The sequence below is a fragment of the Lepus europaeus genome, chromosome 9 (genome assembly GCF_033115175.1).
Source record: "Lepus europaeus isolate LE1 chromosome 9, mLepTim1.pri, whole genome shotgun sequence".
NCBI classification, from domain to species: domain Eukaryota; kingdom Metazoa; phylum Chordata; class Mammalia; order Lagomorpha; family Leporidae; genus Lepus; species Lepus europaeus.
In genome coordinates this window covers 7215517-7242185 of record NC_084835.1, presented here as the reverse complement: position 1 = coordinate 7242185, position 26669 = coordinate 7215517, and the positions used below count along the sequence as shown (strand labels likewise).

Sequence of the window (26669 nt, the reverse complement as noted above, 5' to 3'; positions counted from 1 at the left end):
GGTCCCAAGCACTTGGGCCATCCTCCACTGCCTTCCCGGGCCACAGCAGAGAGCTGGACTGGAAGAGGGGCAACCGGGACTAGAACCCGGGGGTGCCAGTGTTGCAGGCAGAGGATTAGCCTAGTGAGCTGTGGTGCTGGCCAGTATCTAGATTTTCTATTATCTTCTAGAAATTCCAAAGTATAACATCCGGGTCTGTTAAAGGTCTAAGTATGCATCCTTTTTTACGTGTGCGGTGGCTGTGGATGTCCAGTTGTTCCAAGAGTATTTTTAAATATATAATCTGTTCTCCGCTGTTCTACTTTTGTTCCCTTACCAACATTCAATCGCTTCTACTTATGTGTGTGTGTGTGTCTCTGGGCTCTGCTGTTTCAGGGATCTAGGTGTTGGCCTTTGACTAGCACTACTTTGTTTTGTTGACTGCGTCCTCACAGAGAATGCTGAAGTCAGAAGTATGAAAACCAGCTGCAGAGGCTGGTGCTGTGGCACAGCGGGTTAAAACCCTGGCCTGCAGAGCCAGAATCCCGCATGGGTGCTAGCTGGAGTCTTGGCTGCTCCTCTTCTAGACCAGCTCTCTGCTATGGCCTGGGAAAGCAGCAGCAGATGGCCCAGGTGCTTGGGCCTCTGCATCCGTGTGGGAGATCTGGGAAAACCTCCTGGCTCCTGATCAGATTAGCTGCGGCCATTTAGGGAGTGAACCAGTGGATGGAAGACCTCTCTCTCTCTCTAGCTCTACCTAACTCTTTCAAATAAACAAATCTTTAAAATCAGTTTCAAGTTCTGCTGTCAAGTTGTCCAAGGTTCCAGGTTTGATGTCGTGAGTGCTCTGGGCGCTTTTATGGGAATTTGTGAGAAACAGCCCAAACTGTGATTTCAGAATCTTTGCCAGGAAACTTCTGAGTGGAGGAGCAGGTAAAAACAATGGCACGATCATCTCCAAGCTTCTCTGTTTCCTTCATCTTAAAAACCCCTGGCAAACCTTTCTCTCTGGTCCTCACAGGTTATGCAGGATGGTTTAAAAGCAGACAGACTACAGCTGGCATGGTGGGGCTGTGGATAAAGCTGCTGACATCCCAAATGGATGCCGGTTTGTGTCCTTGCTAATACCCTGGGAAGAGCCATGGATGAAGCTCCTGGCTCCTCCCTTTGGCCTGCGCCAGCCCTGGGGAGTGAACCAGTGAATAGAAGACCTCTTTCCCTTTCTTTCTTTCAAATAAATGAATACAGAAGCTTTTTAAAAATAAGAAAAGCAGGTGGGCTACTCTATTTGGACAATCATCCTTTTTTCCTTCAGGGCGACCCCTGCTGAACAGAGCCCTGCGCTGGCCAACTAATGGCTTTTTTCAGTTTTAGTGGAGCAGTTTCACATTACCTCCAGTGATTTGTATTTATTCCCTAAACTCAAAATTTTCCAAACCACAGGCTTGGGTTGTCTGCCACTTGATATACCTTCATCTGGTGGCGTACTCCCCAGATGACCAAGCCAAAGCCAGGAGCTGCGAACTCTACTGCGCTCCGATTTCTTGAGGCATCACTGCTGACTCCGAGTTTGCATTATCAAGAAGCTGGGTTCTTGGGAAATGGGCAACTTAACTGGCGTTTCAACTGCTGAATCCAACCCCCCCACCCCCACCCCCCGTTCCCTCCTCTGTCCCAAACTGACTTTTCGAAGAGGATCTGCACACTGTTCCACTTCAAGCAGAATCAAGTTGTGGCCAGCACAGGTTACATAGGTATTCCGGAGGGATCTTTCAATTACATAAGCATTTCTGTTTTGTATTCAAATGGTTATTTTCTAAGCTTCTTAAATATCATCTTGGTCATCTTTGATTCTATTATATGCTTAGTAGAATGTAGTTTACTAAAAGAAAGCAGTATTTGTCAAAACACACCAGAACAAAACTGCGATCCAATCCATCACAAGCCCTGCTCCCTACTGGCACCACAGCCTGATCTCACCTACTTCCCCTTTCCGCTCATCATGACCATTAACGGTGCTTACCTTTTCAATGGCCTTCCCAGCTTTCTGGTCATCTCTTTCCCAACAGGATCCAAACACGAGTAATTAAAAAAAAAAAAAAAAAAAAAGAATTATTTATTTGAAATCCAAGAGTTACACAGAGAGAGGGAGATAGAGAGAAATCTCCCATCCTCTGGTTCATTTTCCAGAGGGTTGCAACAGCTGGGCAGGGCCAGGCCAGAGCCAGAAACCAGGTGCTTCTTCCTGGTCTTCCACGTGGTGGTGGCAGGGGCCCAACCACTTGGGCCATTTTCTGTTGCCTCTCCCTAGGGCATCAGCAGGGAGTTGGACTGGAGATGGAGCAGCCAGAACACAAATCAGCACCCAAATGGGATGCCTGTTGCAGGCAGCAGCTCTACCTGCTATGGCACAACGCCGGCCACAAGAGTAATTTTTAAAAACCGACCAAAGACTGGAGCACTCATTTGCTTAAGTGACTCCTGCCCCGTCCTCAGCACGCAGATTCTTAAACAGTCAAGGCTCTGCAACAGGGACTAGCAAACTATAGCTGATAGGCCAAATGCAGGCTGTCATGTTCCTGCATACGGTTTGATGGGAACCCAGACACATGCTGTCTTTGGCTGTTTCTGCTATGCAGTTAAGACAGAGAGATGTATGGCCTAGCAAGCCTAAAACTTTATAGTACAACCCTTTATACCCAGTGTGCTACCTCCTCTGTCTCACTGGACCTTCTCCCCCCTTTTCTGGCCTAATTCATGCATTCACTGATCTACCTGCCAGGAATCACTGTGCCACAACCAGCTCCATGTCCCTGTGGCCCCAGCTTATGTCACCTCCTCAGAGCCTGCTTCTGACCAGTCCATCCAAGGCAGCTCCCTCAAGCTCTTTAGTCGCGCGTCTGTTAGGAGACAGTTACGTGGTGTGGCCACCTGAAATCTGCACTGGTTTAGTTCTCTCCGTCACCAGAATGTAAAGGCCACGCCAGAACTTGCCCACTCCAACCACACCTCTTTCATCCATGCAAATCCAGCACCAAAAACAAGGCCTGAGGTTCCTTTTGAACGGAAAAGAAAAAGGCCAGTAAATAGTAGCTGAATCATGAAGATTTTAAAGTCCAATTTCTTGGTTGCAGACTTCCTTTAACACTGGCTTGACCACCATCCTAAGAGGCTGAACAAAGATGGATCAGCATTCCTGGTCCGACAATGGCTAAAGCAGGTCCCCAAGAGCATATTCTCTTGAATGTGGGTCCATCTTGCTCTCTTCAGGTAGGGAGAGCATTAGGTACCCAGGCAAGGTAAGTTCATAGACTAGGACAAAGAAGTTCTCAACTTTATGATTATTATGGTTAAGAATTTTATTATCAAAATTATTACATCTCTTGTGAAAGTTCAAATGTTACAGCAAGGTGTAAACACTCCACTTGAGAAAGAAGTGATACTTCTTCCCTTCCAAGAGTTCCCCCCACCCCCCGCCCCCAACCCCCCCAGAGGTCTGGTCTTGACAGCACCCTGCCCACACAGAGTGGCTGGGGTCTCTGCACGTGCCAGGCAGGGTGAGGGCTGCCTGCCCGCTGGCCTCCCCTCTCCAGTCACAGCTGAGAGGAGAATGCAGACCCCAGCCCAGATGGAGAGACATTTACACACATTTTATATCATACACGAAGGAGCCAGCATCCCAGGCAACATGATTTCCATTCCCAATGCTCTCCCAGACTGATGGGTTTGTGGGGGAAACAAAAAAAAGTACTCTGCTGAGGTCTCAGCATTAAGGGGAAAAATAAAAAAAAAAGAAGAAAAAAATCTCCCCTCATTTGAGCAAACACCTGATTTCAATTTTGAGAAGTGAAATTTTGTAACAGTCACACACAAAGAGAGAAGACTGTGCATATGATAGTTGTAGGACAGGATAGAAAAGAAGGGGATGCAAGAGGCTAGGGAAAAAAAAGAGAAAACAAATGAGGGGGAAGGTAGGGGGGAGACTCACAGCATTATCTTGTCCAAAAGAAAAGAAGTAAGGTCCACGCAGCACCAGGGATTACACCTGTCGTATATTCACTACCCTACCATGGTTACAACTGAATACAAAATTAGATAAATAAAAACACGCCGGGTATTACAGTAAACAAGTGAAAGAAATAAGCTGGCAACCGTATGGAATTTAAAAAGATTGTGTACTCCGCCTGGGCCGGCTCCAGGGCTCCTCCAGGGGTGTACAACAGGCACAATGCACTGATGGGGAGAAGCCAGTCTGCTCGCATCTCTCATCCACAACAGTGTCAGGGCTGTGGGTGGCTTGGTGACTCTCACCGGGCCCACAAACCAGGAAACGTGGGGCAGGTCCACACACAATCACAGTCCTGTCGGTGCCACGCCACAGGCCTACCTTCCCACTCTTACCCTGCAGTCACGAGTGCATGCTCCCTAGTCATGGAGGCGGTCCTGCTCAGGGGGCTGTCAACTCCTGATTAATTGGGAGTAGAAAAAATAACATTCAAACAATTTCCGGACCCCTGGAGGTCCTTTCTAACCTAATTTACTGCCCAAAGCTATTAAGTGGCAATGCAGCAGGCCCCTTACTTGCCAGCCCTCTACCTGCTGCATGTGTTACTGAGCTGTGAAGTCGCTTGTGAAAGGAAAAGGACAATCGCCTCAGTATCTCCTCCCGAAGAGTAAGCGCAGACTAGCTAGCTCTTCTCCCGAGAGCCAGGCACCACGAACCCAGACTCGTTCGAAGCACTACTATCCCTGCCTACTTGTTGGTGATTTTAAGACAAAGGTAGAAATAGTATTCTTGGTGGACACACCTTAGCCAGGTACCTGTTTTTGGAATGGTTGTCACAGGGTGAACATTCACATACCTACCTTTTTTCTTAAGTGCATAAAACCCTAACACTACTCAGATGGCTTGGGGCTTTGAGATTGGCTCTTTTCACTTTTTTTTTTTTTTTTCATTTGAAAAGAAAATGTTTTCCTTTTATTTAAAAAGATGTCCTCACTGCACAAGTGACTACAGGCTACAGGCAAGGATGGGAGACAGAGGCTCCAACACAACTCATTGCACTTAGAACCGTAACTAACCGAGACGCCATTTGCTTGTCAACAATGTACCCTCGACAGCAGGGAGAAACTTCTTTGTAGTCTCTGCTTCAGACAAGATTTCCATCTTTCTCCAAGGCCAGAGGCCAGCTGCAACCACAAGTCTTGTTTCTTGTTGACCAGACCCAATCCTCTGGCACTTGGCACCCCTCCCTTCCCCAGCAATACGCCCGGCCCAGGTCCCAGAGGCAGCTGGGAGGAAGCAGCTATGGGCTCACTCAGTTCTGTTTGCCCAAATCCAGAAGCCCTAGGAAAGTCCTGTCTGAGTCTTGACCCCAGACCCCTGCAGTGGCTGGAGTCGGTACTGATGCACACCCCCACTCCCTCGGTGTGGGTAGTGCTGTGAATTGGAAACCGCAGATACCCTGGAGGCCTGGTAGGCAGCGGACTGCCCGGCACTGGGCAGACTGATAGTCCGCAAGTCTGACGGCAATGCTGACCTAGAGTTCTGAGGAAACGAGGTGGAACTCAGAGTTCCTGTGCTGGACTGAGAGACCGAGTCTGAGGGTGGGGAGTCTGAGGGGCCCTGTGGGGCAGGGCTAGCAGCACTCGAAGGACAGCTCCTCCTCGGAAGACTGCTGCCAGTGCTGTTTCCAGAATGCTGCTGGCTGCTGTAATACCCTGGTGTCCCCGTAAATGGGGCCATTGAGTCTGTGGACACAGGGTGGGCGGGGCTGGAATAGGACGTGGAAGAGAGGGAGGACTCTGAAGAGCTTTGAGAGGTGGGGTGTGCAGGTCTCAGTGCAGCAGTTCGGTAACTGTATCCTGGAGACTGGGCAGGGGGTCCTCTGAAGGGGGAGGAGCTGTGCTGAAGGAGGCTTTGGGACTCTGTCCGTGGACTGTCACACTGCAGGAGCTGCAGAGAGATGGAGGAGAGCAGTGAGCAGGGAAAGAAGCCCCTTCCACTGCCCACGCACACGCACAGGACCCTGCTTTGTCCCTTCACCTTTGAAATGATCTGCTCCCTCAGGATCCCACAGGATGTCTGTGGTCACCTCATTTACTCTTCTGGGTGACGTGATTTATTACCTGAGAATGGGCAGATGGCGACTGACTTCTAAGGCCGCTGAAACTATATGCAAAGGCGGCGTGCCAGCTACAAAGGAGGAGCAGGAGCACCAAACACTGGGTCCAGCACACAAGCCCACTCCCAGGGACCAGCAGTTTCTCATCGTACCTGGTAGCTGTATCTGGAAGGGCTGTAAACAGTTGCTCCTTTGGAGAGTGCTGAGCTCAGTGTCTCTGGGCCTTCTCCATCGGCAGGGTCTGGAAATACAAAAAGCAAGTTGGTTTCTGAGAGGAAGTGAGGGAAAGGAAAGCCAGTTCACTCAAGTCACTACTGTCATCACCAACCCACACTGCTCTCTGAGACAGGCTGGGCAAAGGCACCACGCCAGAAGGGCAAGAGGACTGCTTCACTATCTTAATTATGTGCTACGTTTTAGATGCCTGATCTGATTCCAGTCTCCTTCTTTCTCTTCATCCTTCATCTGGGTGGATTTTCAGGACTTTGGAGAGCGAGAGTTACAGAAAGGCATCCCTTGGGAAAAAAGAGCAGACAGAGAGCAAGCAATGCTAGATCTTACAAACGCTGTGGCCCAGAGAGTAAGCCCGAGCTGGAACAATGCTAGATCTTACAAACGCTGTGGCCCAGAGAGTAAGCCCGAGCTGGAACAATGCTAGATCTTACAAACGCTGTGGCCCAGAGAGTAAGCCCGAGCTGGAACAATGCTAGATCTTACCAACGCTGTGGCCCAGAGAGTAAGCCCGAGCTGGAACAATGCTAGATCTTACAAACACTGTGGCCCAGAGAGTAAGCCCGAGCTGGAACCTAAGAGGAGCCCAATGCATCAGAAACAGACTCACTGCTTCCCAGTGTTTGGTGGGAACTGAGGAGAACCTGCCGGGCAGCAGCAGGTCCCGGGCTCACCTGACTCCTTCTCTGCAATGCTACTCTCCCAAGTGGGAGAGGGCTCTCCCTTCTGGGCCACCCTCACACTGCTTCGGAGGACCTTGGGGATGCTCCCTCCTTCTCGAAGTCGTTCTACTGACGTGGGAACCATCCTGTGAAGGCAGCAGGGTACATGATTAAACTACAGGACTCAGGTCTGAAACAAACCAAGATTTTCTCTGAAAACATCCTCTTAAACGTTATTTTCTTCAGGATCTCTGTAAAACCAGGTATTTCCTCTGCCTCAAACTGTCAGGCACAAAAGAAAGAAACACTCCAAACACACAAAACCTCAAAAGAAGTAAAATCAAGGAAGTGGACCAGAGATGATGTCAACTTCTTTGAATTCCCATTTCAACATGCTCAATTTTCTCCTCTGTGACATCATGCGTCTGACACAGAACAAACAGTAAAGGTTCCATTAGAGCCACATCTTGTTTCTCCTAGACTCACTCCTTCAGGTCAAGATCCCTGAGGCTCCCTTGTTTCTTTCGATATTTCTTTTGACACGAGCACCTGCCAGCAGTATTTACTGAGTCCTGTCAGAACGTCTGAGTATTCTGCACATGCTAGGTGGGGCAACATAAACATCTGCTGTTAATTCAAGTGGAGCTGGCTGGAATCCTGACTCACCTTTCACGTGGAATGAGAACAGAGAAGCAGAAGTGTTAGTGCCCAACACATCAAATAGCTCACCAGCAGCTATAATTCTAAGCTGGCCAAACTGTTGCTCGACAGACCTGCTGGTAATTCCTTGCTTCTCCAAAGTACAGGGGTTGTGGCTGACACAATTAAATAAGCTGAACAGGACAGATCGCACTGTCGGCTGGACTCTCAGTGTTCCCACATATTTTAGATAAAACTGGGAATGATCCCAGTAGTATCCCTCCCTCCTGAATTCATTTAGAATGCATTAAACATAAACTTACCATCTACTGCTGATATTCTCTTGAGGTCTGCAGTGAGATGATGAAGTGCCTCTAGAATCAGATGGGCTTACTGCCTCCAAATGGGACATAGATGAATGAGATGGGGAGAATTTTCTGTGAGGGGAAGATGGGGTTCGGGCAGAGGATCCCTGCACACCATGGGTACCAGTGTCAGAAACAGAGTTGCTGCTGCCTGGCCCAGCTCCTGCAGACTTGCTTTTGCTCTGTGCAGAGTCACCTCCCCCAGAATTCTCCTTGGCTTCTTGTTTCCGTTTGCGGTACTCTAGCAGGGACACCTGGAGAGAGAAAGAGAGAGAGTCAGAGAGAGAGAAAAAGAGCAAGAGGGAGACATATAAACATGTCAGTGAACCACTAGCAATGTGGAAAGGGAAGATGGCACCCTGTGAAAAATTAGACAAACCAAGAAAAGAAAGCAGGCACCAACTCTGGCCATTTTTCTCAGGTGTGACAGAGATCACAGCAAAGCTACACGTTTTGAGCAGGTCAGACAATGATATGGGGAAGAGAACAAACTAGGAGAGGTGGGCATTTGGCATAGCACTTGGACATCTGCAACCTGTATCAGTGGGAATGGGCCTGAGCTCTGGTTTTGCTTCTGAGCCTAGCTTCCTGCTGGCATGCACCCTGAGATGCTGCAGGTGATGGCTTGAGTATATGGATCCCCAAAGCCCATGTGGGAGATCCTGGAGTTCTTGGCTTCAGCTTGGCCTAGCCAAGGCTGTTGTAGGCATTTGGGGAGTTAACCAGCAGATGAAAGATCAATCTCTCTCTTTTGAAAGATTTATTCATTTATTTTTTTTATTTGAAAGAGTTACAGAGAGAAGTAGAGAGACAAAGGTCTTCTTCTATCTGCTGGATCACTCCACAAATGGCAGCAATGGCCGGAGCTGGGCTGATCCCAAGCCAAGAGCTAGGAGTTTCTTCCAGTCTCTGTGTAGGTGCAGGGATCCAAGCACTTGAGCTATTCTCCACTGCTTGCCCAGGTGCATCAGCAGGGATCCAGACTGGCAGCGGAGCTGCAGGGTAGGGCTTTAATCCACTGAACCACAGTGCCAGCCCCCTCTCTGCCTTAAAACAGGAGCTGGCAATGTGGTGTAGTGGGTCAAGTCGCTGCCTCCAATGCCATTCAAGTTTCTACCATTCCACTTCAATCCAGCTTGTCAATGTGCGTGGGAAAGCAGTGGAAGATGGTTCCAGTCCTTGGGCACATACATGCATGTAGTAGACCTGGAAGAAGCTCCTGGCCTCGGGCTGGCCCAGGCATGGTCACTGTGGCCATTTGGTGGGTGAACCAGCAGATGGTAGATCTGTCTCTTATCTCTCTGTAAATGTGCCTTTCAAATAAATGCAACAGATTCAAAAGAAACAAACAATCAAAAACCAAAAAACCTCACAAAAGCTTCCTAGGTGATTCGGATGAGTCTCCCTAAGAATCCCTGGAATTAAGTTTTTTAAAGCAAAAAGGAGAGGAGAGAGAAGAAAAAAATTCAAAAAACAAAAACATAGGAGACAAAGGCAATGACCCAAGGCTCTTAAATACGCTCCGTTTTTCTATGCTATAAATAGGAAATCATTACTATTTCTGTCTTACACACAGGGAAACAGTAAAAAAGGAGAAGTCATTTCCAGTCTGTACTATAGCAAGCTGGCTGCAGAAGCCTACACATACTTGGACCCTTCTGCCTCATTCCTTTCTGATTGCTGCCAACCCCTCCCCCTCCCCGTTGCCCAGCACACCCAGTCTGTGCTCACAGCAACTTTGGAACCTATCAGTGTCTTGCCTATTCCCCAACTAAGGTGCAGGCTCCAGTGGGCTAAATACCAAGTCTTTCTGCCTTTTTTAAAAGATTTATTTATTTGAAAGTCAGACTCAGAGAGAGAGAGAGAGAGAGGTCTTCCATCCGATGGTTCACTCCCCAATTGGCTCAACGGCTGGAGCTGTGCCGAACTGAAGCCAGGAGCCAGGAGTATCTCCTGGGTCTCCCAAGTGGGTGCAGGGGCCCAAGGACCTGGGCCATCCTCTACTGCTTTCCCAGGCCATAGCAGAGAGCTGGATTGGAAGAGGAGCAGCTGGGACTTGAACCAGCGCCCATATGGGATGCCAGCACTGCAGACTGCAGCTTTACCTGCTATACCACAGTGCCGGCCTCTTAAAATGTGTTTTAGAGGTGCTTCTGGCTGTGGTGTGTGATGCAGACTCAGGACGTCATGTAAGTTTTTCTTTCTTTCTTGGGCTGGGACTTGGAATATGATCCTGAATTGGATTTAGATCTTGAAAAAGATCAGTTTGGTAACACCCGCATTTTTAATTGTCATTTTGGCTGGCATCTTGACATTTCTGCTTTTTGACTTTTTGTATATAATACATAAATGGTACTAGAAACCCAAAGACTGCCTGTATTTTAGATTCTGACAGCCAATGATTCTCATGCTACAGTCGTAGACACCAAATCAGCTGCTAGTGTTCCACTTCCTTCTATCCCCTTGGGGGTTGCGGTGGAGGCTTCATTTTTTATTTTTGTCTGCATGTAAAATATAAGAAAAATATTTAAAGTAAAGATAAACTTTGTCAGGGGCTGGCACTGTGGGTAAAGCTGCCACCTACAACACTGGCATTCCATTCAGGTGCCAGTTCGAGTTCTGGCTCCTCCACTTCTGGTCCAGCTCCCTGCTAATGGCCTGGGAAAAAGCAGCAGAAGATAGTCCAGGTGCTTGGGCCCCGGCCACCTATGTGGGAAACCTGAAGGAAGCTCCTGGCTCCTGGTTTCAGCCTGGCCCAGCCATGGTCATTTCGGCCATCTGGGGAGTGAACAAGCAGCAGATGAAATCTCTCTCTCCCTCTTTATCTGTAACTCTGCTTCTCAAATAAATTAATAAATGTTTAAAAAAAAAAAAAAGATAAACTTTGTCTCTGCCTTTTCAAAGCATAACTCTGGAATTAAGAAAATAAATAATTCTGGGTAATGTAGTTCATTGAAATGAAAATGTAAAAAGCCACAGGCTACATTTTAATGAAGACGATTTTGCCACTATGTGAGACTGCTCCACACAGGACGTTCAGCATCTCTAGCCTTGCTTAATAAATGCCAGTCACTGAAACAGCCAATGTCCCTCGCTGAGCATCACTGATTTTTTAAAGCACATTCTGGGCTCTAAAGTTGCAACACAACAGCAAGCTCTCTGCGGCATGGCCTATACTTTCCCACCGTTCCCTACACTACACACTGCCTCCTGTGTGCACCATCTGCACGCCTGCTGCCTGCCCAGCCCGACACCCACCTCTGCTCTAACATCATCCCTCTCATTTGTTGGCTGGCAGATGGGAATCATACTTACTGTCTGAGGTTCAGCTAAACAAATAACCTGCTACCTCTTATTCCACCTCCCTACTAAAGGCCTTGCTTGTTCTTCAAGCTCCCCCTGCACAACTGATCAGGTAAAAGCTCACCGCTGCTTGCTGCAGGCTCCAGAGGCAGATTTGAGGTAATACAGCACACGATCTGGAGTCAGAGAGAACTGAGCAGTGTCCTGGCTCAAGCATTTATTAGCTGTGTGACAATGGGCAAGTTACTCAATTTGCCTTGGTTCTGTCACTGGCAAAATAGGAAATTACCCATGTTATAGAAAACACTATGCCTATAAATGGGGATAAGCTAAGTAAGTAATTATTATTTTCTCCTGCTCTCAAGTTCTAATTATCAAGCAGGCATTCAGCAAACTGTAGGCATTTAAATGTGACAAATATATACAAGATGAAGCAAACTGTACGAGACAGTCTGACTTTAACTGGACATGGCAAAGGCTATGTCTCACGTATTTGTGGAAAATGCTGAGCACAGAAGACAAACTGCAAGGTATCTACTGAATCAACTGCTAGCATTCTTCAAAAGAAAGCCTGTGTAACACGTGACACTTACCTTCTTCCTCTGTGGTGGGTTCTGGGGGGTAGAGGGGACTCCTTCACAGGTCCTTTCGACACCAGGAGACATGGATCCACGAGAGAGGTCTTTCATAAAGCCATGTTCGTATCTGCTGGGAAACCCTTCTGCAGGGGAACAATATCCCCCATCCAAATGTAAAGGCTTCCTGTCTCCCACAAGGGGAGAACCTCGATATAATCCATCTGCTCGGGGCATAGCGTTCAAAGGGGAGTAGGCATACATCAAGTTGAACTCTGTCCGAAACCCCTGGTCTGAGTTTCTCCCAAGTGTCTGGTGTCCATCTGCACTCCTGCTTGGGAAGCCAGTTTCAGAAGTGGGTCCGATGGAAGGATGAGGAGCCAGGTCAGGATGACCCGAGTTGAGCAGGGAAGGTCTGTCAGCACAGCTGTTAGTGTTGGAGTCAAGGTATCCCACTTTTGTCAACTCCAGGTCTTTTCGGTGACAAAGCTGAAAGGATAAAAATCAGCGGAGACATGGGGTAGGGGAGAAAGGAAAAAGTCAAAGGGTAGAAAGGAAGGGAGGCAAGAGGGACAGAGGTGAGCAAGGGGAGATAAGAGAGAAAGCTGTTAGCAACTGTAACACTCCCACAGCACATACAGGCCAGATTACTAAGGAATCCAGGCCTTTCCCAAACTGACTTAAAGTCTTTCCAGATGAGACTACTGGAAAGTCAGAATCAGGAACTGGCCAAATGTGACTATTTTGCCTGCTTAGTCCTTCATTATCAGGTTTGCTACATCGTCCTGCACTACATCAGGGACTAGGGCAATAATGAGGGGTTTACCTGAGCCCCATGCACACTATGGAGGTGATACTGGTGTTTTAGGATAACTGGCTTCTGGTGTTAATTCATTTCTAATACTGATGAAAAGAGGGAAGGGAAAAAGGTGGAGCAAAGTAGAAGGAAGATGGAAAAACAAGCATTTAAATTACTGGTTCAGGAAAGGAGACTGGCATCAAGGACATACACCAACCAGTTTTTCATTCAGTTTCCTGTCAAGGGAAGTGTTTCTCACACTACTTTCTGGCCACTCATTTTTTTATCCTCAAATGTATGTCAACCTATTACAAGACACAAGTGCTTACCATTGCAGAGTACCTGAAATAGGGACAAAAATAACCCTAACCTATTGCAAACATTCAAGACACTGCACCACTAGGTCAACTATAGTTCACTCTCCATGAAGAATAGCATAAAAAAAAAAAAAAAAAAAATCAAGAAACCACAGCATGTTGCTCTCCAAATTATGTTATCTAGAATTCTCAACAACCAAGCAGACAGTTTTATTTTGCTAACAAGACAGAGTCAAAACATGAGAAATATCTCTAGGACACTAGCAGAGTACTATCTTTTCCAGTTTCATACTTATCAAAACTCCATTGATTCAGACTTTGGGAAATTGTCACTGGGAAGGGGTGGGATTAAAATACAATTGCTTTCTGAGAGGTAACAAACAAGGTTAACTTTCTCTTCAAGAAGAAAAAGGCTCTGCGTACATTCAGTTAATAATTACTACATTTGTACACATGTTGTAATAAACTCTAGCACTAAAACCTGGATTTGACATCTTCATGGCAGCAAGATTCCTGAGAAAAGCATCCAGTGGGTATCCTAAGAGATACAACGTGCACATCACGTGTATCCCAATCACTGCAGAACGGAGGGCAGCCGCTGACACAGAACCCAAGGACTAACAACTCACTTGCACAACCAGTAAGGAGCTACTGAACATGTGGGAGAGCTGAGAGAGAATGGCTTTCACGTCTTAATCAGCTACTCAATCTATCAACCAAAGCCCAAAATACCTGGCTACAGTTACCAGATCAACCCTGGAATGAGGCATGAATCACTTCCCACTCTTCCACTGTCAGCTGCTCCTTCCTAGATCAGGATAATGAATATCAAAAAGACAGTCCTTACCAGCTTTCAATTCAAACCTTCCTTATTTGCTAACAGACGGACATCCCTTTCTTAAAGAGTTCTATCACACTTTCAGCATCCTTTAAACTGGACTCGTATATTCTATTCTTCTTTAATAAAGCTCTTCAGCCCCTCCCCCGACAAGAAAAACCCCAACACACAAGTATGTGTATACGCGCATGCGCACACACAAAGCTACTTTATCTTCCTCCATCTACACCAACAGTCCTGTATAGCCACAGTCACACAGAGAGAGTCATTCAACTTACTGTGACAGGTCAACCACCCTCCAGCCCATCACCCCACTCACTGGGAGTCCCAGCCCTCCCCACACACTCGGGAACACATTCATGCACACTCACTCTCAGCCTCCAAGTGTGATTGAGATGGTGTGATAACTACCTCGGGTGACAGGGACTCGGGCCTATGCGCAGGGGAACTCTCAGGGGAGGATATGTTCTAGAGGAGGGAAAAGCATCTTGTTATTCATCTACTCCAAGTCAAGAAGCAAAACAAAACAAACAAAAAATAAAAGCAAGCATAGATGTTAGCCACAACTTTTGGGGGGTGGGTGGTAGGTAAGAATGCACAGGGGAAATGTTTAATTGCAGAACTCATCTCAATGGACAGAATGATTTGTTAAAATGCTTCCTGGTTTCTGAAAGCATTTAAGGATAAATTGGTTATATTTCATGCTATAAATAAACATCTCAAGCACCTATCAGGAGACAGAATGGTGAAAATTTCAATTATACTTCTTTGTACTATAAACGAGTTTAAAGTAACCTGTATTATTTGTTACTACAGGGTATCTTACCCCTTACTCCTCAGATTTGTTCTTTAACTCCCATACCTGGCACATCTTTTTCTCCCTGCCACTGTCATTCAGGAGAACATCCTGATATGCTGGGAGTTGACAAGGTTAGGGAGACGGCCAATTCTTTTTAAATGACACTTATGGGAAATGTGACAGATGGAATCCTTAGCTCAGCTAGATGTGGCTCTTGACTAATCTAATTAGATCACAACATCCTTAATGACATTCTCTTGGTTGAAATCCTTTGTACTTGGGGAACACAGCAAAAATTGTGTGCACTTTCTGTGTGTACATTTGAAAGCCTGTGTCTCACAATGGGTTGGACTTTCACCCAAGACAGCATCCCCACAATAAACAGGCCTGAGGAGGGAGCTCCTGCGCAAAGTGCAGGTGGTGGCTGCTGAGTCAAGGATCCAGAGCACCAGAACTGACGTCAAGCACGGCAGGTTCGGCACAACTGTGGCACGGTGGTTAGCCTATGCTGTGGCAGGGAGACAAAGCTGTTTCAGCTACGCAAGCTTTCGGCTGTGTATTTCACTGGTGGAGCAGGGGGGTGGCTGTAGGTCTGTGTCTGTGCGAGAGTGCGAGGTGGAGAAGGGAAGGGTTACTTGGTGCCAAGAGGACAGGGAAGTGTGTCCTCAGAATGCCGTTTTCATTCCTCTTGCCAGAGGCCTCCCTCTTTGCTCTCTTCTCTGCTCCAGCAGTGGACATTTCTCATCATTCTGAACATCCAGTTCCAAAAACACTCTTCTCCAAACTGGCATTTACTTGTGACATCCGTTAGACAATTCTTTGTGTCAAAGTCCATGAAGACACCCTATCCATGCCATGATACAGGGAAGACTATGGCCATTAGAATGGCGGCAAGAAAAGGTTGGGGTGGTGAAGATGCGTTATTTTGAACTGATGACAAAGACTGTATTTCCTCGGATAACTACAACTTCACAAAATGGAACCGAGCATTGGACCTCTAACCAGTTACTGTAACATCTTCCTCTTTTGTTTTTCTAACATGATGCTTGGACTGTGTGTCACTACAATGACCTTTGGTTTCTCTATTTTAATAAAGAAACCTCGAATTTGTACAACAAGTTTCACAATTACTCAAAATACTAAAAAGGACACTGAATGCTGAGCTTGTTTGGACGGTGATTTGCATTCTGATTTGTGTAAATTCACATTTATAATAAAATCCACATTTATAAACTATAGACCTCTGTTCCTATAATCTGCTGCTCTACATGGAAGATGTCTTCTCATGAACTATACAACTATAGTTGCTAACTGAAAAGCTGACAAAGTTAGAGAGACTGGAATCAGCTGTTTTAATATCCAACTAACAAAGAATGACACAAGAAATCTGGTGAAGAGTTAACTCCCCTACAAAAGTCAAATATAACCACCAAAGCTCCCCCAACACCCCCAGCAAAGAGGTTTGCTCCAAAAGTTAACAGGGTCTAGAGTTAGGTAGAGAATCCAGCTGTGCTTTTGAGGGTGCCATTATCCTCTTATAGAGTTAGTCACATAAAAGTCCAGGTATTTTTAATCCTCAGGCTCTCAAGGCTGAGTAGGGAGGATGCAATTGGTTAGAACTCTGACCTTTAACAAAGAACACACGGAGAAGCAAAAACTAGGGGTGGAGCTTGGTATTTAGTCATTAGAACAAATTATTTGAGACGTTAGAGATAGTGACTGTTTCACTACAAATCAAATCAACATGCAACAGGTGAGTTTTTATACACATGGAGTCTATTGAAACCTGTCACCCAAACTTTAATACTAAAATGGTTCAGGATTATGTTTTAAAACACTTACGTTATATATTTCTAACTTCATCCAAAGAATGGATATGTCACATGCGTATTGCTAGCCTCTTGTCTGCTTCTTCCTAACACATGATGACAACCTATCCTGCATTCACCACATGCCACATCCTGAGGCTTCCTAAATCTCTGTTCACTGAGGCCAAAAAGAAAATACCATCAACCCGGCAAAGAACACTCACTCATTTAAAGGTTCAGAAAATGGAGACACAATCTGTTAAACTGAGCACTGAGGCTGGTGTTATTAAAGGTTGTGACAGGCAGCTAAACACCTATTTTCACCAAGGTATCCAGCTGAGATAAAGATGGAGATCCAGGCATGCCCGCTACCTAATGTTATAGAGGCTGATGGATAACATGCGAAAGACCAATGAATGGGGTCTGTGGAAGCAATGTTCCTATTATGGGAAGTACAGGGGCTGTCAAGATGAGAGGCTACCAGGTAACCAGCCACACTGACCTTGAGGTTTCCCATACTCTGCTGAGATGGGGCAGGAAGACAATAAAGAAACATCTGGAATGATACTATATTTGAAATGAAGAAGTCCAAATGGTAGTAACTTTCATATCCAGCACTCCCAACAACCAAACCCAAATCACCTCAAACTGCAGAGGAGTGTTGCAGCGACTAGCAGTAGTGAGGGATGTGACTGGCGAGAACACGAGGCTGTATCCATTCCGACACTCCTCTTCTCCTGGATTAGATGGGCCAGCTGTGGTCAGCTGGGGGCTCTTTGAGCCTGAACTGGGAGGGGGTGGTGTGACTGGAGACAGAGGTCGAAGTAACTTGGTGACATTCTGCTCCATTAGATAGCGAGACTTCCATTTCTTCAATGGGCTCACCAAGTCTGTCAAACACAAAACTTCAATGAAAGCTCAACCAGAATTTAAACATCCGAACGACAGTGGCTTTTCACTGCTCTTTGGCTTCATCTCATTACATTATCTCTTCCAAACAAAACTGCCAAAAGACTCTTCAACAATTACGCTTAAAACAATCCTCAAAACATTATTTCCCAGAGAAACTTCACCTGTGAAGTTTAGAATTGGCTGTGACAATTCTAATGACTGATCCTTGAAACGAAAATTTCTTCCTATTACACTATTTCTGAACATCTTAAATCTTTACCACTTGGCTAAAAATCACCTGCTACTAAAATGCCACATTACGTGGATGGCAGCTGCACATTCTTCTCAACTTTCTCGGTTTTTCTGTGATCCCTTTCAATACTTTGCCTGAGTAACACAGTTACCCGTGATTCTTATCTACAGAAACAACTAAACTGTGGGTGGTTGGTGCAATGGTGAACATGCTACTTGGGACGTGTGCATCCTGTATGTATCCAAGTGCCAGTGTCTGAGTCCTGGCTCCCAGCTTCCTGCCAACGTGCAGCCTCACTTGTAGCAGGTGATGGCTCCAGTAGTTGGGTCCCTGCCACCCATGTCGAAGATCTGGATTGAGTTCTGAGCTCCTGGCCTCAGCTGTTACAGGCATTTGAGGAGTGAAACAGCAGACATTAAGACCTGTACCTATCTCCTTCTGACTTTTCAAATAAATAGGCAAATAAATATTAAGGGTATTTATCTACCAATTACCTATTAGAGGAAAATTCTTGAAACAGGCACATAGTGGGTGGGGTTAATGGTCAAATTTCTGGGAAGTAGAAAATACATAAAGCATATTTAATATTAAATCAGGTTAGTATCAGCATGATCAAGAGAGGTGACCCAAATGCTGTGTTAGTTTAAAAGCCTGCACTGCCAGCATCCCACATGGGTGCCGGTTCTAGTGCCTGCTTTTCCTCTTCTCACCCAGCTCCCTGCTATGGCCTGGGAAAGCAGTAGAAGATGGCCCCAATCCTTGGGCCCGTGAACTCATGTGGGAGACCCGAAAGAAGCTCTTGGCTCCTGACTTTGGATCAGTAAAGCTCTGGCTGTTGCGGATGTTTGGGGAGTAAACCAGCAGGTGGAAGACTTCTCTCTCTCAAATAAATAAAATCTTAAAAAAAAAAAATACGTATGTACTGCTGGATCCAACACTGTAACCTTTAAGTCTGTTGGAAAAATCATGAAGTTCAGTTTAGGAAAGACAGAAAATACAGATGAAAACTGCCAATTGCAAATCAAGACACATGGCATTTATTGATTATGCATTTACTGAGTACTGAAGATACGCTAGTCAGCAGAGGACATGTTTCCTGACCTTATGGACTTTCTGGGCCGCAGTCATCTGCTTGTATTTTCTTTTCTACTTAGTTAATTGCACACAAATTTTCCAATTTTATGTGGTCATCTTATATTACTTTTCAACAAAATCTTTACTCAAGTAATTCAAGATTACAAAAGCAAACATTCATGCATGTAAACATATACACTGGTGTATCTCAAGATCTTTCATCACAGGGCTTTATGAATGCCTTTAATACTCACATTACTCAGTAATTATTTCCACTCAGAAATACATGGTAAAAAATTAACAAACATCCAATATTCTAGTTTTTAATTACTGGCATTAGTACTCTAAAATCCAACCAACACATTTTTAAAATTTTTGCTCTTTTAATTATCTTCCAAAGCCAGTAATTTTATTCTTGCTCAAGTAGTGAGTACCTATGTGGGAGACCCATTTGAAGTCCTGGGCTCTTGGTTTTGTCCTGGGCCAGCTGCAGTACCAGCTGAGGTCTGTGAGGATTGAACTAACACACTGAAGATCTCTGCTTCTCTCTTTTTCAAATAAAACAGAAAAATACAAAATTTATGCTTATTAATTTTGTATTTACTTTTGGGTGAACTGCCTTGCCTGTTGAGGTCCTACCGGGCAGCTATTCTCAATTTTTTAAGTGTTCCTTAAATAATAAAATGGTAATCCTTTGTCAAAAATGTTACAAATATTTTTTTCTAGCTTGTGGTCTGCCTTTTATTTACAGTCATTGTTACACAATGTTTCCTGTTGTATTTAGTCAAATGCATCAATCATTTCCTTTATTTTCAGCTTTTTTTTTAAGCAGGCAGAGTTAGAGAGAGAGAGAGAGAGAGAGAGAGAGAGAGAGAGAGAGAGGTCGGTCTTCCTTCTGTTGGTTCATTCAGCCTCCAAATGGCTATGCTATGGCCAGCGTGCTGCGCTGATCCGAAGGCAGGAGCCAGGTGCTTCCTCCTGGTCTCCCATGCGGGTGCAGGGCCCAAGCATTTGGGCCATCCTCCGCTGCCTTCCCGGGCCACTGCAGATAGCTGGACTGGAAGAGGAGCACAGGGACAGAATCTGGCTCCCCGACCGGGACTAGAACCCGGGGTCACACACCTATTTCTACAGAACAGATACCTAAAAGATAACTTCTAGGTTAAGGATTGTGCCTACTTCCAACGCACATGATAATCTTATCAAATTGCTAGGAGGGATATTATTTTCATTTTTATTGCAAATCATTTCGTAATAGAAGATTAACATCTTTAATTCAGAGAAAACAGATAAAAAAATGGATGATAGTTTGACTAAAAAAAAAAAAAAAAAAGTGAATTCTAAGAACTCTGGAACACCGTGCCAAATGTTCCCGTTGTTGGGGCGTTTCTGACTGCTCTGTTGTTAAGGTGCACCCACCTTCCCACCAGCACCAAACTCCTTCCCACCAGCACCAAACTCCTTCCCACCAGCACCATACTCATGATGAGCACAGCTCATCTTATACTTCCAGGAACTGCCACTACTGTGGGAACTGTGTGAAGAAACAGAGAAAGGAGGTATGTGTGTATATACATATTATTTATTATTTCCATTAATGAATATGGAATTTCTCTCCATTTCCTAAAGCTTCAAACATATTTTACAGGAATGGTTTGTTTCACATATCCAATCAAGGTTATTTTTCTAGGTATGTACTTAGAAAAGTTTGGGAATGGAAAACTTCTTCATAAACTTTCTTAAATTTCAGTTAAGATTCTCCTAGGAATAGGAAAATACTTCAAAAAAGTTTGTGGAAAGTTAAAAAGTTTATTAAAAGTTAAGTTTATTTTGGTGCAAAAAGATTTTGAAATCCATGCATTTTTTTGATAACATGCATTTTCCAAGAACTTTCTGAAGACTCCTCAGATGTGAAGATTTCAAGTTTTATACTAGAATAGACTTAACTAATTCTATTTCTCCACAAGCTTCACTTTTAAACTTTATTAATTAATTAACTTGGGAAGCAGGAAGACACAGAGCAAGCGCCCATCTGCTGGTTCACTCCCTGAATACCTGTAACAAGGGGAGCCAGGAATTCAATCTCACGCGATGAACAGGACCCCCAAGGACTTCACTACCTGCTACTTACAACGGTGTGCATTGCAGGAAGCTGGAACAGGAAGTGCAGCTAAGACTGGAGTTGAAGTACTGCTAGGGATGCAGGTGTCCTACAGCTAGGCTGAACGTCTGAAGTGCCCATATACAGTCCTGCTGTTCACAAACACTGAACATTATGACCCTTCTATGTTAACAGACATGCCCTTTACGTCAACACAATTTTACCCTTCAGAATTCTGAACCTTTACTCTAGTTGCCTACATTTGAGTATTCTAAGTAGACTGGTAACAATTCCTAGGACGGGTCTGAAAACTGCACTGAGAACATTATTCAATCTCATACTAGCCCAGCAGACATTTCTATTTCTGTTTTAGAGATGAGGCTTCGAGTAACATAATTAGTAAAAGGTAGAGGTGGTCGCCAAGTAAGTCTTTTCCCCTCCAAACCAATCTGTCTCCCTTTCCTAACATCTTGGTATTCTTGGACAAACAAAAGAAAATGAACAAATGAAAACAGTTTCTTAGAATGTACACCAACTTTCTGCAATGAGTCAACCATCTTACTACTGCCTGACTTTTTAATTCACCATTTTGCTGCTGTTTATGTTGCTCTTTAAGGGCAGTGTGCATCCTGTCAGAGAGACTACAACTCCATTCTTAACAGGGCATCTAAGAACAAACACATCTTCCCTATATTTTGGCTAGTCAGGACATGAATGATTGACTAATCTCTCTTAACTAAACACATAGATAATACAAACATATGCAGGCAGGTGCATGTGTATCCTGTCAGAGAGACTAAAACTCCATTCTAAACAGGGCGTCTAAGAAAGGTGCACACAACCCATTCGCACACACTTAACTTACACTCTCCCTATGTGATAAAAGCTGCCCACCAATTAATCATAAATAGATGGAAATCCGCTATCAGGATTTTCTATTAATCTTTTGTTAAAAATATTTATTTTTATTTGAAAGGCAGAGTTGCTGCTTCACTCCCCAAAGGACTGCAATTGCTAGGGCTGGGCCAGGCTGAAGCCAGGAGCGGGACTTCATCTGGGTTTCCCACGTGGGGCAGAGGCCCAAGGACTTGGCCATCTTCTACTGCACCTTTCCCAGCTGCATCAGCAGGGAGCTGGACTGGAAACAGACATCTGGGACTCGAACAAGTGCCCATGTGGGATGCCAGCATTGCAGGTGGAGGCTTAAACTGCTGCACAACACCTGCCCCCTTTTCATTAATCTTGTTTGATTAAGTCTCCCTGACCTTGATGAAGAACAAAGTAAAATATTTTAAATAGGAATGGTATCATTTATATCTCTGAAGCTCCACTCTGTAATTTTATTATCCTGAGGTCATATACACGTTCACTCACAAGGCATAATCCAATCTAGATAAGAAGAATACATTAAATCAATAATTAAAATAATGGCAGCAAGCACACTTTCCAAATAAAAGCTTTAAAAACCTCCAAATGTAATTTTAATGTAAAGCAGAAATGACTAGAAGTTTAATTAAATTCAACTTCATAATAATTATACAGCAAGCAGATGAAGAGCAATAATGAAGTGGCTTTTACAAAAATCTGAGCTACCATGATAGCTGTAGCCATACAAGAGCTTTAGCATCCAATTTATTTTGGGATTTTATTTTGATTACTTAAGTTACAAAATTGGTTTAGAAGTGAACTTAGGGAAAACATATAGAACTTTTCCATTAAGCTGATATAGGCAGGAAAAACTTGGGTGAAAAGACTGTCCAAAGTAAGATGGTATCACAAGTTAATGCATTAGAGCTTTCATTTAGAAGCCCTTGAAAGAGTTCACAGTGAAGTCCAATGGACCGATGATTTTTTTCATGGCCATCAAGCCCAGAAGCTCATGGGGACTTTGAACTGGACTTAAAGCCATTATCTTCCGAAGATTTTTCCACTAATTGCAAAGTCATTTTGAAAACAATCATTTGATAATTTCTCATTTATTTCATTCATTCCCTGCTCAACCAAGCCCCACCAACTTAATCATTTAAAGTTGATTCTTTCCTGAATATCAGTGTTTGAGCACTTTCTTGCCCTTCCCCCACCCTTACAAATACACATACAGATTTCCTAAACTTACTACTTTAAATGTATCTAACCTTTTCATAACCATTTCTGCTGTTATCTGAGTACTGTCTAGTTCCTTCTTTGTCGTCCTGGGAAAACTGATCCCTGACTTGAGATCTCTCTCTTCCTCTGTAAAGACAGATGTAAAGTAACTATTTAGAGAACATGCTATTTCTTGTTCATAATAAAAGTAGTAATACTACAGTTTAGCATGTGGACCTGAAACAATCACTGCTCATACAGTCAGAAAAGTTTCAGATACGCACCTGCATTGTCTTTGCAGATGCTAGAAGAGTTACTATTCTCTTTACTTTGGTATAGGTGCTGAGTTCTAGTCTCTTGGGATACAGATGATGTTTGAGTCATTCCTTCCTCCAAGGCTTGTTTTATCCAACGCTAAAATGAGAAAAGAACCAAAGAATTATTAATAATCATTTAAAATTACTTAGTATAACTATTTCAAATGCACTAACCAGGTCATTACGTGCCAACTGGTGAGAGATGCAATCCAACACACTCATTCAGTTCCACAGTCAGGTATTTTATTGCCTTGTATTTCTCTATATCACAACACTTCCCCTTTAATTCTTCTACCAGACAAAACTAAGATTTGGACTACGCATAATGAGATCCCATCAGAAAATCAGAACCAGTAAAATTTTGACTATGACTAAATTTTGCATACAGCTTAGCATGGAACAATGTTTGAGAGATAAGGAAGAAATCGTAGTATCGATCAAGAGAGATTTTGATCATAGAGAATAAAATTAGGTAAAATAAGTGCATAAAAGGAGAATAAAGATCTCTTAACAGTTGTCTGCCCTGTGTGGGGGACACCAGAAGACGTAACAGAAAGGATTCACAGGGAACATTCTGGAGAATAAACAGCTCTTCACTAGAGGTACACAGAGACTTCTAAAAGGTCTGCTCCAAAAACAGAGCGAACTATGGGCCTCCCCCCCCCCCATGAAACACTTTTTGGTTAAGTTCTGTATGATAATGCAAATCACCAAAACAAAGGACTTGCAGAAAAAAAAAAAAAGAATGGGGGGGAGCACCTCTCTAATCAGTCACTTTTTGGGGCAGTGAATACTGGAATCTACATAGATGAGAAATAAATTTGGGTCAGCCAATCAGCCTGCAAAGAGTAGGGTAATAAGAATATGCATTCTGTGGGAGAGAGAAAATTTCTTACCTGTAACTGTATTCTATTCAGATACACAGTTGTAGGTTGCTCACCACTGTATGGCTCTCCTGCTCTGATATAAGACAGATTGAGTTTTGATAAACATCAATTTCTGAGTCACACCCTCCCCCAAATAGGAAGAGCCAAGGTGAATTCTTATTTTTATATTTTTAGGTGACATATATTACAGGTAAGTAAATATTCTCTCACCAAAGAGAACATTCTAATAGATTTCCCTTTTCAAAACTTAGAAAGTATTCCAGGAAAATTCTCCTAAGAAAAATCTTGTATCACATAAATGTCACTGTAAAAACGAGGAGGTAAGAGTGAATGTGTACATAAAAAGGAGATCAACAGTCATCTGAATCAATCAGTACCTCAGAATATGACTAGGTCTCTGAGAAGCCAAAATAAAGCAAGAATGAACTCTCTTACATGCAGAATATTGATGTAAAGATGAACTGTCAGAACCACAAATCCTCAGAGCTTAGAAGAGACCTCAGAGGTTATCTTGTCCCAAGCACTTATTTAACAGATGGGGTAAATTAGGTCTGGGAGGACAAAATGAGTGAAAAATCCTGTTACAGATACCTTCAGTACAAGTTTTTCTTCTCAGAGCAGATGACAGAACTCATTTGGGTTCACTGAGCTTTCCTCTGAGAGAAGTTAATTTTTTATCTTTCCAGTGTCAAGTAGATGTTATCCATAAAAGAATTCACATTCTGGATCTGATGACTACAAAAAGGGAACATAAAACCAGAACAGGGACATTCTGGGAATAAGATGCCACTATGGTTGGCTATCAGGTTAAACACAGCAAATATGGTCAAAATTCATTCCTCTTGGCCGTTATATTTTTTAAAGTTCTTTCAGGACCCATGTAAAAAAGGAACATAAACATTTGTATCTAACAAGTCCCAATTACCCCCATGGGTGATAAATTAATTTTAGACTCCCCTTCCCCACCTGCTCAAGTTCTATTTATAGCCTTAAAGTCATAAAAGTGAGAAGTGTTTTTTAGGAGGCATAATTATTAGAGAGATGTTTCCAATGGTCTCTTAACTGTGAGGAAAGAATAGGGAAGTAATATCAGTTTTGGGTCCAAAAGGCCTGTGTTCAAACTTGACTGTGCCACTTACTAACTGCTTCACTTTGGGCAAGTTAAACCTTACTAAGCAGAGCTTCTAGATCTGTAAATTGAGGCAAATAACCCCAAAGTCACAGGGTTGTCACAAAGATTGAGACAATGTAGGTGAAAAAAAAGGTTCCAGCACAGTGCTGGGCACACAGATCTTAACTAAATTCTAAAGGTCTACTAAAAGATACACAGAGCAATTAACCTCCAGGGTACACAATTAAATCCCAAAGGGCAATGTTTCATTATCAGGTTGGTTTTATAAGAAATCTAGCAGATCCAAGGCCTTACACATATATCTAGAGTAAGTTTAAAGAGAAAGGTGGGGCATCACTAAAAGGCTTGATGCTCACTAATAAATGCTTCTCTTTTAAAATAATTGAAAATCTAAAAGGAGACATATAAAATCAGAAAATGCCTTATAATAATTATGACAATTTACCAACTCGAGATAATATAAATAGTCTGTCAAATACTCCAAGAATCTGGAGACAAATCTAGAAATACAATTATTCAATCTTGTACCATTTTTAACTTAAAAGGCCTTTGCCACCTTTACTCAGAAATGCGACAGTGGGCCTATTAGGAATATGAACTATTCTAACTGATCCCACAGAGGGGTTTTTTCCTTATCTATTTGGTTAATTTATACTCTGAGGGACTTACACAATCTTATTAAATTGTGTTTAATCATGGAAATGTTCTTAGGTCCTCCAGTAGTTGAGTCCTTTCACACATATCTAAAAACAGCTTTTTCATACCCACCCAGGAGAAAGCTGAATGTACCTTCACACTAAGATTCTTTTACATTAATTTTACATTAATGCTGCATTGTGATTTTGTAAAATAATCTTGATGTGCTTACATCAAGCATTAGTGATTTAATCTCAAACAATTCAGACCACAATTTAAACAATTTAAAAATAAATAATATAAACAGTGTTGCTATGATAACTCAATGTCCACTACCTGAAGTTTACCTACTGATTGAGCATGACACATATAGATGCAAGTGCTTAAACAGAGCCTGTGGAACTCAAGACTAAGGAAGGTCAGATACATTTGGAGACTATCACATGGATTTCCATTACACAAGATTCTCTCTCTTGCCAGTGGAGACACAAAGATAAGCTACAGATCCAAGCCCTAAATCACAACCAGGCCCAAAGAGCTCAAATAATGGATTTTCTATTAGATCTGAAGACACAGTACTAAATACATGCTTTTGGTTTTCTCAAGTCTCTCTCTGCTGGTAGGGAAAGCAGATGAGAGCAGAAAGAAACTGAAGAGATAAGCTCACACCATGCACACTCAGACTCCAGTATTAACCTACATTAGGTCAGCTACCTACCAAAACAGGAGACACTACTACCTCGGCAGGCCTTAGGAGAAATCCAGTGCTGTTTTCAGCCAGATACAGAACAAAAGGAAGTAACTTCTTTCATACATATTAAGCCTTTCTCAGCTTGCTCCTCCTTTTGAATAC

The 26669-nt window shown here is 43.7% G+C and overlaps 1 protein-coding gene across 16 annotated transcripts in view; it reads right to left on the bottom strand.

The window, feature by feature from the left end:
- Positions 1 to 3469: 3469 nt before the first annotated feature.
- The window catches only part of SETD5 (SET domain containing 5), a 79109-nt gene continuing 55909 nt past the window's right edge, over positions 3470 to 26669 (bottom strand). For 12 of the 16 annotated variants that reach the window (XM_062200368.1, XM_062200362.1, XM_062200372.1 and 9 more), the window contains 8 exons: positions 23129 to 23258; positions 17083 to 17330; positions 14245 to 14301; positions 11898 to 12368; positions 7960 to 8255; positions 7010 to 7143; positions 6257 to 6345; positions 3470 to 5935 (listed from right to left, as the gene is read on the bottom strand). In XM_062200368.1, coding sequence (XP_062056352.1) covers positions 5327 to 5935; positions 6257 to 6345; positions 7010 to 7143; positions 7960 to 8255; positions 11898 to 12368; positions 14245 to 14301; positions 17083 to 17330; positions 23129 to 23258 — 2034 coding nt within the window. In that variant the 3' untranslated portion in view covers positions 3470 to 5326. The remainder of the gene's footprint in view (positions 5936 to 6256; positions 6346 to 7009; positions 7144 to 7959; positions 8256 to 11897; positions 12369 to 14244; positions 14302 to 17082; positions 17331 to 23128; positions 23259 to 26669) is intronic. The other 4 variants (XM_062200373.1, XM_062200371.1, XM_062200375.1 and 1 more) reach the window with 1 other exon arrangement.